The sequence below is a fragment of the Embiotoca jacksoni genome, unplaced genomic scaffold, assembly GCF_022577435.1.
Source record: "Embiotoca jacksoni isolate LCO1_2020_lvr unplaced genomic scaffold, fEmbJac1.0.p SCAF_9, whole genome shotgun sequence".
In the NCBI taxonomy this organism is placed as follows: Eukaryota; Metazoa; Chordata; class Actinopteri; family Embiotocidae; genus Embiotoca; species Embiotoca jacksoni.
Window position 1 is genome coordinate 4,295,403 of NW_027185447.1, and position 16,868 is coordinate 4,312,270.

The window sequence follows — 16,868 nt, forward strand, 5'->3', positions numbered from 1 at the left end:
TTTTATGTAATATTCTGCTGATTTGGGTTTTCTTAGTTCAGCCATTGTAGCTACAGCTGTTAATACTAATTACACACTTCTTCCTAACAAGCTGGAGACAAACAGCATTTCTTGCTGTACTGCAGAGGATTTTTTTTTTTCAGGTAAACCAAGACCTAAAAGCTTTTATATAAATGGTAAATTTGTCATGTTTATTATGTTTTGCATTCAATCTAAAAGAAGACTTGAGCGGTATGATTTGTGCTTCACAAGTTATTTTATTTAATGTAAGGTGACATGTCAAAGTCTGGGGAAAAATGATTGTTCATTCGGAAGTAAAACTTTTAAGGACATGTTTGAGTCAAAATATTCTGTATGCGACAAGACATTTTTTACACTTTTATCATTTTGTCTATCGGCTAGATTTATTTCATCATTTCATTCACGTTTGTGATATGACTGCAGTTCAGTGTGTGTTCAGTGAATGCCCTTGGGTGCCAAAGGATCTACAAAAGAACAGAAAACATTATATTTAGAATATTTTGTTTGTAGCAGAGGTGTGCTAGAAACATTATGTGGACATGCTTTCTCTCTGCATCATACTATTTCTCCACATTAATTTTATGCACAGTTACTTACATTCACATACGTAAGCCACCTCCAGGGACTTGTATGTGCCAACACAGGGGTCTCCAAACACTGAGTTGCTGGCTCTGATAGTGCAGCTGTTTTTCCCATTACAGCTGTGGATGCACAGTGACATGAGTGAGTACAGGCACATTAGAGCATATTTAAAGTCGTTATCAAAATAGCCTACAATCTGAATTTTTTTCTTTTTCTTTTCATTTCTGTGTTTCCGTTTCTATTTGACTGAGGGAACCTTACAAGAATTGCAATTCTCTCCCGTGCCAATAGCAAAAAGGCCCCTGCTTACCTTTCAGCAACTTTGGTAGTGGGGCGTAAGCATTGCACATTTTGAATCTGAGAGGCAGGCCGTTGGTAGGAGCAGGTGGTCATGTCTCGGCGTCCATAGTCAGCACCGTAGACAAATATAACCTGCCCTTCATCTGACAAAAAAAAAGGGGAAAAGGCATCGTCAACAAAAATAAAAAGTAGTTAAGATTTGTAGAGGCCAGATTAAACATATCATAATGCTATTATTTTTTTTCTATATTGAAAAATCTTTCATATTTAATCTTACCACAATACAGATGGGCCAAAGAGTGCTCGCATGCAACGACCTGAACTGTCAAGATAACATGCATCACATTAGACATCTCACAGTCAAGTGTATCATTTTGCAGCTTTGCGTCACTTTTACTTTCATGCAGACATGTAACTGACTTGCTGGGAAGCAGGTGTAGTTGGTCTCCACATATTTGTAAATGCCTCGGCAGGGATCAGAGGTGCGAACCACGTTTGTGTTGAACTCACACACCCTCTTGCCATCACACCTGTGGGAATGAAAGTAGGACAAACAAAAGAAACATTAGAATGGTGACCAATGCTTAGCTATACTATGATAAATTAATAATGAACATTATTATGCTAAACTAATGCTTAACTATACTATGATAAATTAATGATGAACATTAGTATGTTAAACCGTTTATATTCAGTCTATGAGGCTAAATTAACACTAAACATTAGTATGTAGTTGGCATACATTTAGCATATTACTGATAATATAGATTTAGTACACTAATGCGAAACATTAGTATGCTAAATGTTGCCATGGCTAAGTGGGCACATGCTGACATGTTAATAACATGTTAAACATTGTATGAGTATTTTAACATGCTAAAGTTATATTAGCGAGTTATATTGCAATTTGCTGGAACATCTTCAAGCACATAAACTGTGCTTATGCTGAGCTTGTCATAGCATGAGTATTATAATGGAACAATGGGAATATATCGCTTAATGTTATTTATCTTATTACAACACTCCATAGCTAAGGATGCTTGCCTTGTAGACTACAAGTAGCCTACTATGAAAAAGATATACTGTATTATGTCAACAGACTAAGATCATGTTGGTCAATGCCAATGAATCAGGTGATGAGTTATAGTGGAGACTGTTGAGAGGAGAGGTTACTAACTTCATTCATTGTAAAGAACTTGTTTAACCTGAGACTAAAGTTAATCTTTTTTTTAGTGACATTAAAACATTAACCTGACTGAGACACACTCCCAGCAGTATATGCTAATGTATTTATGTCACTATAATGAGTACCTCTTCTTGAGGACATCCACGGTGCCCCTTTGAGAGCACTCCGTATTGACCAGCTGGTTTGCAGGCCTACCCTCACTGCAGGTTGTACGGTCTGCACGTCCGTACAGTGCTGCCTGCACACTGATCACTCCAATATCTGTTACACACCAAAGGAGAAAGAAAAGAACAAGTTTATGATTTGTACTGAGGTAATACTTTAATGTCTCAACACACGTCTGTGAACACAGACTTAAAAACTTCAGTCATACCACAGCTCAGGAGTTGGACATTAAGGCTGTCATCACAGGTGATCGCTCTCTCTGTGGAAACTAAAATGACAAATATTAAAGTATAAGTTAAAGTCTGTTTGTTCTGTATGTAAAAAGCAAAAAAAAAAAAAGAATTCTCCTTCAGATATTTACCTGATGTTGTGAGCAAACAAGCTGTCACGAGCACTGGAAAAAAAAAAGCATCATTGTTAAATTGTGTTTTAACTGAATGAAAGTAAAACTCGTATGGTTTTGCTTTGAAACTTTCCCTGTTAATATTTATAATAATAAATAAACAGCTCATGTAAATAAGTGGACAAATTCTTGTTGTAATTATCAGTTGTGTACTCACCCAGCGAGGTGCAGAGTCTGAAGCAGAGCATGTTGTTGTTGTTGAAGATCCAGACTTAAACTGATACTGGTTGGGACAGACACGCTGGTATTTATTCGGCCGGGTCAAGAATTGATCAATAGCGTGACGTTACAAAACTGATTTCCGTCTATCTATGAAAACAACTAGCATGCATTGTTCTAAAGGTGCAACAATGATGCAGGCAGACAATGACTATGACTAAGGGATGACGATGAGTTTTCAAAAGGAAAAGGCTTTTTCAGTAAGACGAGTTAAATGACAAATATGACTTAAGGTGAATAGGAAGTATTTCTGACTCTTAAATGACAGCCTGCATTGCAAAACTGATAGCAAGGTATAGTTACAACATTGTGTTGCAGTAGTAACCCTTTTCAGAGGTGGTTTTTCCACAACCAATCTCTGAACAGTGCAATGAGTCTTCCATATGACTTTTCGAAATCACAGATTTCCGCTGTCATATTTCTAAAATGTCCCTCCGCGAATCGCCACCTTAACGTGGTGGAGGGGTTTGAGTGGCTCAGTGATCCTGGGAGCTGTGTTGTCCGGGGCAACAGCGCCTGGTAGGGTCTCCCAAGGCAAACTGGTCTCAGGTGAGAGGCCGGACAAAGCTGCTGACTCGGACAGGGGACATCGTCGGGCGGTGCACTTTGGGCACATCGGGCACTTTGAGGAATTCCTAAACCCGGCCACCGTGCCAACTGGAGAGGAGGCAGGAGTTTGCCCATCCAGTCTACATGTGTTTTGTGGACTTGGAGAAAGCTTTCGACCGGGTCCCCCGGGAGGTTTTGTGGGGGGTGTTGCGGGAGTACGGGGTGCCAGACCCTTTGCAACGGGCCATCCGGTCTCTGTACAACCGCAGTAGGAGCTGTGTTCGTATTCTCTGCAATAAGTCAGACTTGTTTTCAGTGGGCGATGGCCTCCGCCAGGGCTGTCCTTTGTCACCGATCCTGTTTGTGACCTTCATGGACAGGATATCTAGGTGCAGCCGGGGGGGAGGAGAACGTCAGGTTTGGGGGTCACCAGATCGCATCTCTGCTGTTTGCAGATGATGTGATCCTGTTGGCCTCTTCGGACCGCGACCTCCAGCACTCACTGGGGCGGTTTGCAGCCGAGTGTGAATCAGCGGGGATGAGGGTTAGCACCTCCAAATCTGATGCCATGGTTCTCTGCTGGAAACCGGTGGATTGCCCCCTCCAGGTGGGGACGGAGTGCCTGTCTCAAGCGAAGGAGTTTAACTATCTCGGGGTCTTGTTCACGAGTGAGGGGAAGATGGAGCGGGAGATCGACCGCCGGATCGGTGTGGCTGCATCAGTACAACAGGCGCTGCACCGGACCGTGTTGGTGAAAAGGGAGCTGAGCCGGAAGGTGAAGATTTCAGTTTACAGAGCGATCTACGTTCCGACCCTCACCTATGGTCACGAGCTCTGGGTCGTGACCGAAAGAACGAGGTCGCGGCTACAAGCGGCCGAAATGAATTTCCTCCGTAGGGTGGCCGGGCTCATCCTTATAGAGATAGGGTCAGGAGCTCGGACATCAGGAGGGAACTTCGAGTTGAGGCGCTACTCCTTCGCGTCCAAAGGAGTCAGCTGAGGTGGTTCGGGCATCTGATCAGGATGCCTCCTGGGCGCCTCCCTCTGGAGGTTTTCCGGGCACGCCCAACTGGCAGGAGACCCCGGGGAAGACCCAGAACACGCTGGAGGGATTATATCTCCCGGCTGGCCTGGGAACGCCTCGGGATCCCCCAGGATGAGCTGGAAGATGTTGCGGGGGAGAGGAAAGTTTGGGTCAGCTTGCTTGGCCTGCAGCCACCGCGACCCGACCCCGGATAAGCGGAAGATGATGGATGGATGGATTGATGGATATTTCTAAAATGTATTTCCTTGAAGGAAGCCTCCTCCCTGTCTGTAAGGTGTGTATACACTGCAGAATCTTGCCTCACAGTTTTTTTTGCTGTTGTTTGACAATGACACGCCTTGTGACTTGTTATTTTCCGTGCGGACTTTCTGGAGCATTCTTATGCATTTACTGTAATATTATTGTTGGACTTCCTGAAACACCCAAAATTACCAGACATTAAGAGTCACTGCAATGGACCTTAAACAAAGTAATATGTTACTAAATATCCCCACTGTGGGATTAATAGAGTCTAAGTCATTCCTGATCTGACAGGATTCTTAAAAGTTCTTGTGCACATTTATTTTGATTTTAATCCTACAATTATTACAATTACAATTCAATTCAATTCAATTTCAGTTTTAACCACCAAATGACATGATACATGTTGCTGAGTTATTGTATTTTATTTGATATGTGTTTATTGTGACTTGTTTACTTCGAATCCTCCTGAGTGATCACGGGATCTACAAAAAAAACAAACAGATCAAAGATTAATTTCAGGTAGATATTTTTGTTGTGCAAAATGCTTAGTCACTGCAGGAATGTTAAAACTAACATTTTACACTTCATCAACACATCATAAAAAAACAATTAAAACAAATATTGAGATTTTTTTTCTTTGCTCAGATAGTTTTTAAGCAGTCACAATGATGCATTTCTGCATTACTGATATTCCTCCAAGTCATGCCATAATTTACATCATGTTGTTCTGTGCACATTTAGACCACAGGCTGGCTTCAGTATCGTGAAACAGTGTTTCAGGCTACTTACACTGACATGTGTAAGCCACCTCCAGGTACTTATAAGTGCCGACACAGGGGTCTCCGAACACTGAGTTGCCTGCTTTGATAATACAACTGTTTTTCCCATTGCAGCTGTGGGAGCGCATAAGTGAATACAGATGTGAAGTTAAATACATAATGATTTTGATTTCTACAAACGTCAACATGAGGTCCAAGTTAAAACTAAAAAAAAACGAGCAGGCAACTTTACCTGTCAGCAACTTTCCCGGTGGGGCTTGAGCAGGAAGTATTTTCAATCTGAGATGCTGGGCGTGAATAAGAGCAGGTGGACCGGTCGTGGCGTCCGTAATCCGCCGCGTAGACAAATATAATCAGTCCTTCATCTGACAAAGAGGAGTAAGAGTTGGAGAAATATGTGAAAGTTGTTTTACCTGTTAATAAATCACACATACAAGGAAGAGAAACTGGGATTTTACCACATTTCAGGTGCGCTAAAGAGTGCTCACACGTCACATGGTGAACTGTAACATGAATCACATTACACAGTATTAACATCACACCCAGCTAGTGCATGTGTTTAAAATCACATCACACTGACAGAAATAGGATTTTCAGATCACTGCCTATATCAGACTCCATGGCAGCATTATGCCTACAGTAACAAAAGCATGAAAGCTAATAATCTCTAGTTAGAAATATTTTCATTGAACAATCAATACATTTTTTTTAGAATAAATAAGGCAAAGGATAGACGTGTTTCCTGTGTGTTTGAAAAACATATGAACCTGCCGGCAAAAAATAATCAGCTCTATAGCCAGTAAATAAAGCGAGCAAAAATCAGTCTGAGGTTTTATAGCTTTGTTTTAGTGTGAGTCAGACATGAACTTACTCGCTGGGAAGCAGGTGTACTGGGTCTGCAGATATTTCAAGGTGCCCGGGCAGGGATCAGATCTTCCTAAGACATTTGGGCTTAATTCACACACTTTTTTTCCATGACATCTGCAGGGAAGAAAACAGAGGACCAGCATTCAAACAGACTCTTAAATACATTGTGCAAAATTATAACATGCCTGGCACACATCATGTGTGTACCTTTGCTTGACAAACTCCACAGTGCCCACCAGAGAGCAGTCTGACTGAGAGACCTCATGTGGACGTCTTCCCTCACTGCAGGTCACACTGTCTGTACGTCCGTACAGTGCTGTCTGAACGCTGATCACTCCAGTATCTGTTATAGGAAAAAAAAAGAGAGAGACATTAGGGGAAAAATAGACCATAGCAGCTCCGATAAACTAAACCCAACACATGAAAGCACGGGCAGTTTAGGAAAATGGAGTCATACCACAGCTCAGGCGGTGAACAGCGTTGCGTTCACAGGTGGTGACTCTGTCTGTGGGGACATCTAACAAAAACATGGAAACGTGAGTTTAAAACAAAGGCACGTGTAGAAATGTATGCACACATCCTCAGACTGGTATTTACCTGCACTTACAAGCAGACAGATCGTTGCCAGCCCTGAAGAATAGAAAGCACTGATAAATCATCTAAAAATAATGACAGAACATGGATATAACAAGTTTTAAATTGACTTAATGAGTTAAAATATTTTGCATGTACACAGTAAAAAGCCATATTAATATTATGAGTAGTATTGTGGTATACTCACAGAGTGTGGTGCTGACTGCACGTGCAGCTTCCCAGTGACTAAGTGGCCAGGTGGCTTAGCGCAACAGCTAAAGATGCTGTCACATTAAGGTTGGAATTGATCATTCAAATCCCAACTTGTGCTGGTAATTCAACTTTTGGTAATGTTTAATCTAATGTTTGGGGAAATACAAAATGATGTGCATACAGTACAAATTACAGGAAGATATTGAATATCACTCACCGTTTGTCCAAATGGTTGTCCAAACACCCTTAATGATATATCATATTGAAAGAATATCTGTGTAAGTTTCAGTAGCATTTGAATAAAGATTTGTAGAGTTATACATGATACGTGTTTTTGCATACTTTAGCAAATACAGTGACGGACTTCTGAATTGCAGTAACCTAAAGTTTTCTATGTTGCCTTATTTGGCCATTCCTCTGTGCCTTATGTCTAAAATTAGAGGTCTTACATCAGTCCCGTGGGACAGCATGATAACCACACAGCAGTCGTACTGTGAGTGGTCCTTCTTTGACAGAGCTGAGAGTTCATGCTTGATTTGCTGAAATGCGGAGAGAACTATTAGGATTGTAATCTAACATGCAGTTTCAGTGGCAGACAGCAGCAGAGGACATGATCCTTACTCTTTGTTTCAGGTTTGTCTTGACTTCCACGATGAAGTTGAGCGCCTGGAATCTTCTCTCCAGCTTGTCACAGTCGATGTTGGAGCCCTTGCGGTTGCTGAGCTCGCTCTGAGAGTCAAAGTCCACGTTGTTTATGATGAGGCAGTGACCACACAGGATGGCATCCATTTTATAACTCTGACACACACACACACAGTAAAAGGAAGCAGAGGAAGCGCCATGATGCAAATATACCAACTGGGATTTAACAGAGTCACTGGGTAAATGATAAATGACTTACCTGAATGCTATCCCACCGTGTTCTGCCCTGTGCCCTCGGTCTTATGTTCCCCTTCTCAGGTGCTGTGGCATAAATATCGATATATATTAAGCATTAAGAACTTACCAGACTGTTCATGATATTTACATGTACTGCAAAGCTTACATGGAGTTGGAGTAGTACTGGGCCTCTGTAACGGATAGACAGGGACGGCATCTTTGCTTTGTTTATCAACATCCATTGGAGAGGCTATTAAAGAAACAAAGCGCACATATATGAACAATGAATTATACAAACGTTTTTATGTTTATTATAAGACCAGAGATGTATCTTTCAAGACAATTAGGGCATTAACACTCATTAAATGCATATGGTATGATACACTTACAAACTGGGAGAGGCTGGACAACAGGGCGGACAGGCTGAGTGGGTGTTGCAGGCTGCAGCTGAGCTGTTGGAGCTCCGTTCTGTAGGATCTCAGCCAAACTGTGCTGACCGGTCTCCCGAAGGCACTGCAGAAACAACGGAAAGGCCCGACTCCCGCGGGTCTCTAAGTCCCGGACCAACTGTCTGGCCTGGTCCCGTCTGGTCCCAGAGCTCTGAGAGGAGACAGTTACAGGTGGCAGGTGTGCAAGGCTGGAATGTAACTAAATACAATTGCTCAAGTATGGTAATTTAATCATATTTGGAGATAGTAGTACTTGACAATTATCATCTGATGCTACTTTACATTTACTTCCTCTCTACACATTTTAGATGTAAATATTGTACTTTTTACTCCAATACATTTATTTTACAGCCTAAGTTACTTTTCAGATGAACATTTAAAAGAATGGATAGTATATTAAGCTTTTAAAATTCAACACATTGTTTCAGGTTAAACCAGTGATGCCCAACCTATTTGGCCTCTGACCTCTTACAAAAATCAGTGTGTAGTCAGGGTCACATTTCAGATGTCTGAGTTGTTAACAGTGAAACAGTCCTTTCACTTCAGATGGTGCAGACATTTTTTTTTTGAGTGTGTGATCACGACAACATCCAATAGCAGTTTGATTTTGGTAAAATCTCACATTGGTAATGTGTTGTTTACAGACATGAACTTTTCTGATCAATGTACAGATGTTTGAACCACATGTAAGCTAACAGTTTGCTAAATCCTTCTGCTATTTCCTGGACAGTACATGAAGCCACTCATCATATACTGTAATAATATCCTTATATTGTGTCATAAACTGAAGACAACTGGTCATCGACCGTTTACTTGGACTAGTCCCTTGTATGTACTATTGGCAGATGTCTTTGAATATTTGTCAACGGACAGTATTGCCTTTTTCCCTTTAAACACAATGTTGAATTAGGATTTAATAAACCTCACCTCTGAATTAATTGGTTGTATTTTTTATGTAATATTCTGCTGATTTGGGTTTTCTTAGTTCAGTCATTGTAGCTACAGCTGTTAATACGAATTACACACTTCTTCCTAACAAGCTGGAAACAAACAGCATTTCTTGCTGTACTGCAGAGGATTTTTTTTCCCAGGTAAACCAAGACCTAAAAGCTTTTACATAAATGGTAAATTTGTGATGCTTATTATGTTTTGCATTCAATCTAAAAGAAGACTTGAGCGGTATGATTTATGCTTCACAAGTTATTTTATTCAATGGAAGGTGACATGTCAAAATCTAGGGAAAAATGATTGTTCATTCGGAAGTAAAACTTAAAAAAAAATGTAACAGACATTTTTTACACTTTATCATTTTGTCTATCGGCTAGATTTATTTAATCATTTCATTCACACTTGTGATATGACTGCAGTTCCGTGTGTGTTCAGTGAATGCCCTTGGGTGCCAAAGGATCTGCAAAAGAACAGAAAACATTATATTTAGAATATTTTGTTTGTAGAAGAGGTGTGCTAGAAACATTATGTGGACATGCTTTCTCTCTGCATCATACTATTTCTCCACATTAATTTTATGCACAGTTACTTACATTCACATACGTAAGCCACCTCCAGGGACTTGTATGTGCCACCACAGGGGTCTCCAAACACTGAGTTGCTGGCTCTGATAGTGCAGCTGTTTCTCCCATTACAGCTGTGGATGCACAGTGACATGAGTGAGTACAGGCACATTAGAGCATATTTAAAGTCGTTATCAAAATAGCCAACAAGCAGAATTTTTTTTTATTATTATTTTCATTTCTGTGTTTCCGTTTCTATTTGACTGAGGGAACCTTACAAGAATTGCAATTCTCTCCCGTGCCAATAGCAAAAAGGCCCCTGCTTACCTTTCAGCAACTTTGTTAGTGGGGTGTAAGCAGTGCACATTTTGAATCTGAGAGGCAGGCCGTTTGTAGGAGCAGGTGGTCATGTCTCGGCGTCCATAGTCAGCACCGTAGACAAATATAACCTGCCCTTCATCTGACAAAAAAAAAGGGGAAAAGGCATCGTCAACAAAAATAAAAAGTAGTTAAGATTTGTAGAGGCCAGATTAAACATATCATAATGCTATTATTTTTTTTCTATATTGAAAAATCTTTCATATTTAATCTTACCACAATACAGATGGGCCAAAGAGTGCTCGCATGCAACGACCTGAACTGTCAAGATAACATGCATCACATTAGACATCTCACAGTCAAGTGTATCATTTTGCAGCTTTGCGTCACTTTTACTTTCATGCAGACATGTAACTGACTTGCTGGGAAGCAGGTGTAGATGGTCTCCACATATTTGTAAATGCCTTGGCAGGGATCAGAGGTGCGAACCACGTTTGTGTTGAACTCACACACCCTCTTGCCATCACACCTGTGGGAATGAAAGTAGGACAAACAAAAGAAACATTAGAATTGTGACTAATGCTTAGCTATACTATGATAAATTAATGATGAACATTATTATGCTAAACTAATGCTTAACTATACTATGATAAATTAATGATGAACATTATTATGCTAAACTAATGCTTAACTATACTATGATAAATTAATAATGAAAATTATTATGCTAAACTAATGCTTAACTATACTATGATAAATTAATGATGAACATTAGTATGTTAAACTGTTTATATTCAGTCTATGAGGCTAAATTAACACTAAACATTAGTATGCAGTTGGCATACATTTAGCATATTACTGATAATATAGATTTAGTACACTAATGCGAAACATTAGTATGCTAAATGTTGCCATGGCTAAGTGGGCACATGCTGACATGTTAATAACATGTTAAACATTGTATGAGTATTTTAACATGCTAAAGTTATATTAGCGAGTTATATTGCAATTTGCTGGAACATCTTCAAGCACATAAACTGTGCTTATGCTGAGCTTGTCATAGCATGAGTATTATAATGGAACAATGGGAATATATCGCTTAATGTTATTTATCTTATTACAACACTCCATAGCTAAGGATGCTTGCCTTGTAGACTACAAGTAGCCTACTATGAAAAAGATATACTGTATTATGTCAACAGACTAAGATCATGTTGGTCAATGCCAATTAATCAGGTGATGAGTTATAGTGGAGACTGTTGAGAGGAGAGGTTACTAACTTCATTCATTGTAAAGAACTTGTTTAACCTGAGACTAAAGTTAATCTTTTTTTTAGTGACATTAAAACATTAACCTGACTGAGACACACTCCCAGCAGTATATGCTAATGTATTTATGTCACTATAATGAGTACCTCTTCTTGAGGACATCCACGGTGCCCCTTTGAGAGCACTCCGTATTGACCAGCTGGTTTGCAGGCCTACCCTCACTGCAGGTTGTACGGTCTGCACGTCCGTACAGTGCTGCCTGCACACTGATCACTCCAATATCTGTTACACACCAAAGGAGAAAGGAAAGAACAAGAAGTTTATGATTTGTACTGAGGTAATACTTTAATGTCTCAGCACACGTCTGTGAACACAGACTTAAAAACTTCAGTCATACCACAGCTCAGGCGTTGGACATTATGGTTGTCATCACAGGTGATCGCTCTCTCTGTGGAAACTAAAATGACAAATATTAAAGTATAAGTTAAAGTCTGTTTGTTCTGTATGTAAAAAGCAACAAAAAAACAAGAATTCTCCTTCAGATATTTACCTGATGTTGTGAGCAAACAAGCTGTCACGAGCACTGGAAAAAAAAACCATCATTGTTAAATTGTGTTTTAACTGAATGAAAGTAAAACTCGTATGGTTTTGCTTTGAAACTTTCCCTGTTAATATTTATAATAATAAATAAACAGCTCATGTAAATAAGTGGACAAATTCTTGTTGTAATTATCAGTTGTGTACTCACCCAGCGAGGTGCAGAGTCTGAAGCAGAGCATGTTGTTGTTGTTGAAGATCCAGACTTAAACTGATGCTGGTTGGGACAAACACGCTGGTATTTATTCGGCCGGGTCAAGAATTGATCAATAGCGTGACGTTACAAAACTGATTTCCGTCTATCTATGAAAACAACTAGCATGCATTGTTCTAAAGGTGCAACAATGATGCAGGCAGACAATGACTTCCTGTATGGGGGATGATGATGATGAGTTTTCAAAAGGAAGCGGCTTTTTCAGTAAGACGACTTAGATGAAGATAAGGTGAATAGGAAGTATTTCTGATCATTAAATGACAGCCGGCATTGCAAAACTGATAGCAAGGTATAAAGTTACAACATTGTGTTGCAGTAGTAACCCTTTTCAGAGGTGGTTTTTCCACAACCAATCTCTGAACAGTGCAATGAGTCTTTCATATGACTTGGAAATCATCGATTTTCACCATCATATTTCTAAAATGTATTTCGTTGAAGGAAGTCTCCTCCCTGTCTGTGAGGTGTATAGACCCTGCAGAGTCTTGCCTCAGTTTTTTTTTAGGTTATGTGTTAACATAAACAGGTGCTTCATTTGCTGTTGTTTGACAATGACACGCCCTGTGACTTGTGATATTTTCCGTGCAGACTTTCTGGAGCATTCTTATGCATTTACTGTAATATTATTGTTGGACTTCCTGAAACACCCAAAATTACCAGACATTAAGAGTCACTGCAATGGACCTTAAACAAGTGAATATGTTACTAAATATCCCCACTGTGGGATTAATAGAGTCTAAGTCATTACTGATCTGACAGGACTCTTAAAAGCTCTTGTGCACATTTATTTTGATTTTAATCCTACAATTATTACAAGTGTAAAATAATTTAATTAAATTTTATTTCAGTTTTATTAATTTTATATATTTTTAAATAATAACCACCAAATGACATGATACATGCTGCTGAATTATTGTATTTTATTTGATATGTGTTTATTGTGACTTGTTTACTTCGAATCCTCCTGAGTGATCACAGGATCTACAAAAAAAAAAACAGATCAAAGATTAATTTCAGGTAGATATTTTTGTTGTGCAAAATGCTTAGTTACTGCAGGAATGCTAAAACTAACATTTTACACTTCATCAACACATCATAAAAAAAAATAATAAATATTGAGATTTTTTTTTTCTTTGCGCAGATAGTTTTTAAGCAGTCACAATGATGCATTTCTGCATTACTGATATTCCTCCAAGTCATGCCATAATTTACATCATGTTGTTCTGTGCACATTTAGACCACAGGCTGGCTTCAGTATCGTGAAACAGTGTTTCAGGCTACTTACACTGACATGTGTAAGCCACCTCCAGGTACTTATAAGTGCCGACACAGGGGTCTCCGAACACTGAGTTGCCTGCTTTGATAATACAGCTGTTTTTCCCATTGCAGCTGTGGGAGCGCATAAGTGAATACAGATGTGAAGTTAAATACATAATGATTTTGATTTCTACAAACGTCAACATGAGGTCCAAGTTAAAACTAAAAAAAAAAGAGCAGGCAACTTTACCTGTCAGCAACTTTCCCGGTGGGGCTTGAGCAGGAAGTATTTTCAATCTGAGATGCTGGGCGTGAATAAGAGCAGGTGGACCGGTCGTGGCGTCCGTAATCCGCCGCGTAGACAGATATAATCAGTCCTTCATCTGACAAAGAGGAGTAAGAGTTGGAGAAATATGTGAAAGTTGTTTTACCTGTTAATAAATCACACATACAAGGAAGAGAAACTGGGATCTTACCACATTTCAGGTGCGCTAAAGAGTGCTCACACGTCACATGGTGAACTGTAACATGAATCACATTACACAGTATTAACATCACACCCAGCTAGTGCATGTGTTTAAAATCACATCACACTGACAGAAATAGGATTTTCAGATCACTGCCTATATCAGACTCCATGGCAGCATTATGCCTACAGTAACAAAAGCATGAAAGCTAATAATCTCTAGTTAGAAATATTTTCATTGAACAATCAATACATTTTTTTTAGAATAAATAAGGCAAAGGATAGACGTGTTTCCTGTGTGTTTGAAAAACATATGAACCTGCCGGCAAAAAATAATCAGCTCTATAGCCAGTAAATAAAGTGAGCAAAAATCAGTCTGAGGTTTTATAGCTTTGTTTTAGTGTGAGTCAGACATGAACTTACTCGCTGGGAAGCAGGTGTACTGGGTCTGCAGATATTTCAAGGTGCCCGGGCAGGGATCAGATCTTCCTAAGACATTTGGGCTTAATTCACACACTTTTTTTCCATGACATCTGCAGGGAAGAAAACAGAGGACCAGCATTCAAACAGACTCTTAAATACATTGTGCAAAATTATAACATGCCTGGCACACATCATGTGTGTACCTTTGCTTGACAAACTCCACAGTGCCCACCAGAGAGCAGTCTGACTGAGAGACCTCATGTGGACGTCTTCCCTCACTGCAGGTCACACTGTCTGTACGTCCGTACAGTGCTGTCTGAACGCTGATCACTCCAGTATCTGTTATAGGAAAAAAAGAGGGAGACATTAGGGGAAAAATAGACCATAGCAGCTCCGATAAACTAAACCCAACACATGAAAGCACGGGCAGTTTAGGAAAATGGAGTCATACCACAGCTCAGGCGGTGAACAGCGTTGCGTTCACAGGTGGTGACTCTGTCTGTGGGGACATCTAACAAAAACATGGAAACGTGAGTTTAAAACAAAGGCACGTGTAGAAATGTATGCACACATCCTCAGACTGGTATTTACCTGCACTTACAAGCAGACAGATCGTTGCCAGCCCTGAAGAATAGAAAGCACTGATAAATCATCTAAAAATAATGACAGAACATGGATATAACAAGTTTTAAATTGACTTAATGAGTTAAAATATTTTGCATTTACACAGTAAAAAGCCATATTAATATTATGAGTAGTATTGTGGTATACTCACAGAGTGTGGTGCTGAAGCAGAGCATGGTTTTACAGGACTCGGAGGTTCTGAGACTGAAGGTGGGAACAGACACACTCTGTATTTATTCATTTGTATGTAGGGCAGTCTGCGTCTATTGTGCAAAGTAAACCTGAATCTGACTCCAGAGGCTCTTATTCAATTGGCTATAATTTACCAAAATGACAATAACATGATAATCCCAGAAGGGAGGAACGGCAGACATCCAGTCTGGAAAAACAGACTGAAGAGGCCAGACAAGGCAGAAGGTATGCACAGGAAAACAGAAAAAAAAAAAAGAATGACAGCTGAGAATAGTTTGGAGGAGTCTGATGAACTATCCGCCAAGTCTATCCAGACAGGTCTGTGGTGCAGTCAGGTTACAGCTGGCGGTGGGCGGGACATAATATCATAGGATTTTCAATAAGATCGAGTCATATTCATTTCTCCAATAGGCTCACTTCTAGCTCCAAACTGCTTCAAAACAGCAAGATGGCAACGCCCAAAATCCAAACTCGAGGCTTCATAACGACCGTTCACAAACTAATGACTAACGTCACTGCTGGTTGCTGCTTGAAATTCTCTAAATCAATTAGTTAATCTCTAGTTGCCATTAAATCCTACACACTGCTCATTTACGTAATACAGGTGATCTATTCATGATCATCTCATCCTCCATACAATACAAGCAATTTATATCTTACAACATAATTCTGTAGTGCTTCAATGTTAAAGGGAAAAAACATAATGTAGTATTGAAAGAAATATTTTGTTGAATAACTTTACTCACAGTAGGTGTCACAAACCAGCTCAATGCTTGTGACAAAGAAGAGGGGAGATGAGACAGGTTGAAATGCCAATGAAGAGCTTTATATAAAATTAACAAAGTTAAACTATAAAAGGAACATGAGGTGTGAAGATGAGTAGCATCAGTGGTGAATGTAACGAACAGATGGGTGAGAAATGTGTATGCAGGTGTTGAAGGTGAAAGATAAAGTCAACCGAACCAAACCAGGAAATGTGGAGCTGAGGAGAGAGACACGATGAAACCAGGCTGGTATGTGTAGCTCTGGTAGAGGCCGACACAGGTGCCACCACATCACCTTAACGACCCTCCCTGACTGCAAGCTCAAGCAGGAAGAGGCCACTCGAGCCAAGGCAAACAGAAATGGAGGGATTGTAACAGTATGGTTATGCCTCACAATCAAGATGACAAAAACCTACATCCACAGTTTTATACCTGCAATATTGCCTATTTTCTATTAATTTATCTACGTAAATGTTCTTGTGATATATATTCTGTAGTTTCTGTTACCTAGAAGTAGATCAGACATGGTGTTTAGAAGACAAGACACACGGATGAATATTTCAACTTTAGTATGTAAAATCAGGTTGGTGAAAGCATGAATGGATTTCCAATAACTACCTAATTTTTCACACTGTTGGAGCATCAATTTAGTTTTTGTCTCTTTTATCAAATCAAAAAGGTAAAGATTTTATTTTTGTTATTATTTTAGTTTTTAGTTTGTGGATTTTTTAAGTGTTTGTATCTTTTGTTTTGAGTTGTTAGTG

General features: G+C 39.7%; 2 protein-coding genes and 1 long non-coding RNA gene across 3 annotated transcripts; all 3 read right to left on the bottom strand.

The window, feature by feature from the left end:
• Window positions 1-237: 237 nt before the first annotated feature.
• Window positions 238-7,934, bottom strand: LOC138192807 (rhamnose-binding lectin-like). Its single transcript, XM_069140480.1, has 19 exons — window positions 7,767-7,934; window positions 7,627-7,684; window positions 7,141-7,194; window positions 6,957-6,989; window positions 6,817-6,876; window positions 6,567-6,702; window positions 6,364-6,473; window positions 5,951-5,995; window positions 5,725-5,857; window positions 5,503-5,606; window positions 2,815-2,868; window positions 2,616-2,648; window positions 2,463-2,522; window positions 2,215-2,350; window positions 1,324-1,433; window positions 1,181-1,225; window positions 914-1,046; window positions 619-722; window positions 238-485 (listed from the first exon to the last, which is right to left on the bottom strand). The coding sequence occupies exons 1-19, from the start codon at window positions 7,932-7,934 to the stop codon at window positions 457-459; spliced, it is 1,605 nt and encodes a 534-aa protein (XP_068996581.1). The 3' UTR covers window positions 238-456.
• Window positions 7,935-8,058: 124 nt separating this feature from the next.
• Window positions 8,059-8,620, bottom strand: LOC138193209 (uncharacterized). The gene is made up of 3 exons (XR_011177856.1): window positions 8,414-8,620; window positions 8,191-8,274; window positions 8,059-8,108 (listed from the first exon to the last, which is right to left on the bottom strand). It is a non-coding gene; the product is annotated as an uncharacterized lncRNA (long non-coding RNA).
• Window positions 8,621-9,658: 1,038 nt separating this feature from the next.
• On the bottom strand, window positions 9,659-15,546 carry LOC138192810 (rhamnose-binding lectin-like). Its single transcript, XM_069140486.1, has 17 exons — window positions 15,300-15,546; window positions 15,116-15,148; window positions 14,976-15,035; window positions 14,728-14,863; window positions 14,525-14,634; window positions 14,112-14,156; window positions 13,886-14,018; window positions 13,664-13,767; window positions 12,319-12,372; window positions 12,121-12,153; window positions 11,968-12,027; window positions 11,717-11,852; window positions 10,722-10,831; window positions 10,579-10,623; window positions 10,312-10,444; window positions 10,015-10,118; window positions 9,659-9,881 (listed from the first exon to the last, which is right to left on the bottom strand). Exons 1-17 carry the CDS (start codon window positions 15,322-15,324, stop codon window positions 9,853-9,855), a joined length of 1,350 nt encoding a protein of 449 aa, XP_068996587.1. The 5' UTR covers window positions 15,325-15,546; the 3' UTR covers window positions 9,659-9,852.
• Window positions 15,547-16,868: the final 1,322 nt, after the last annotated feature.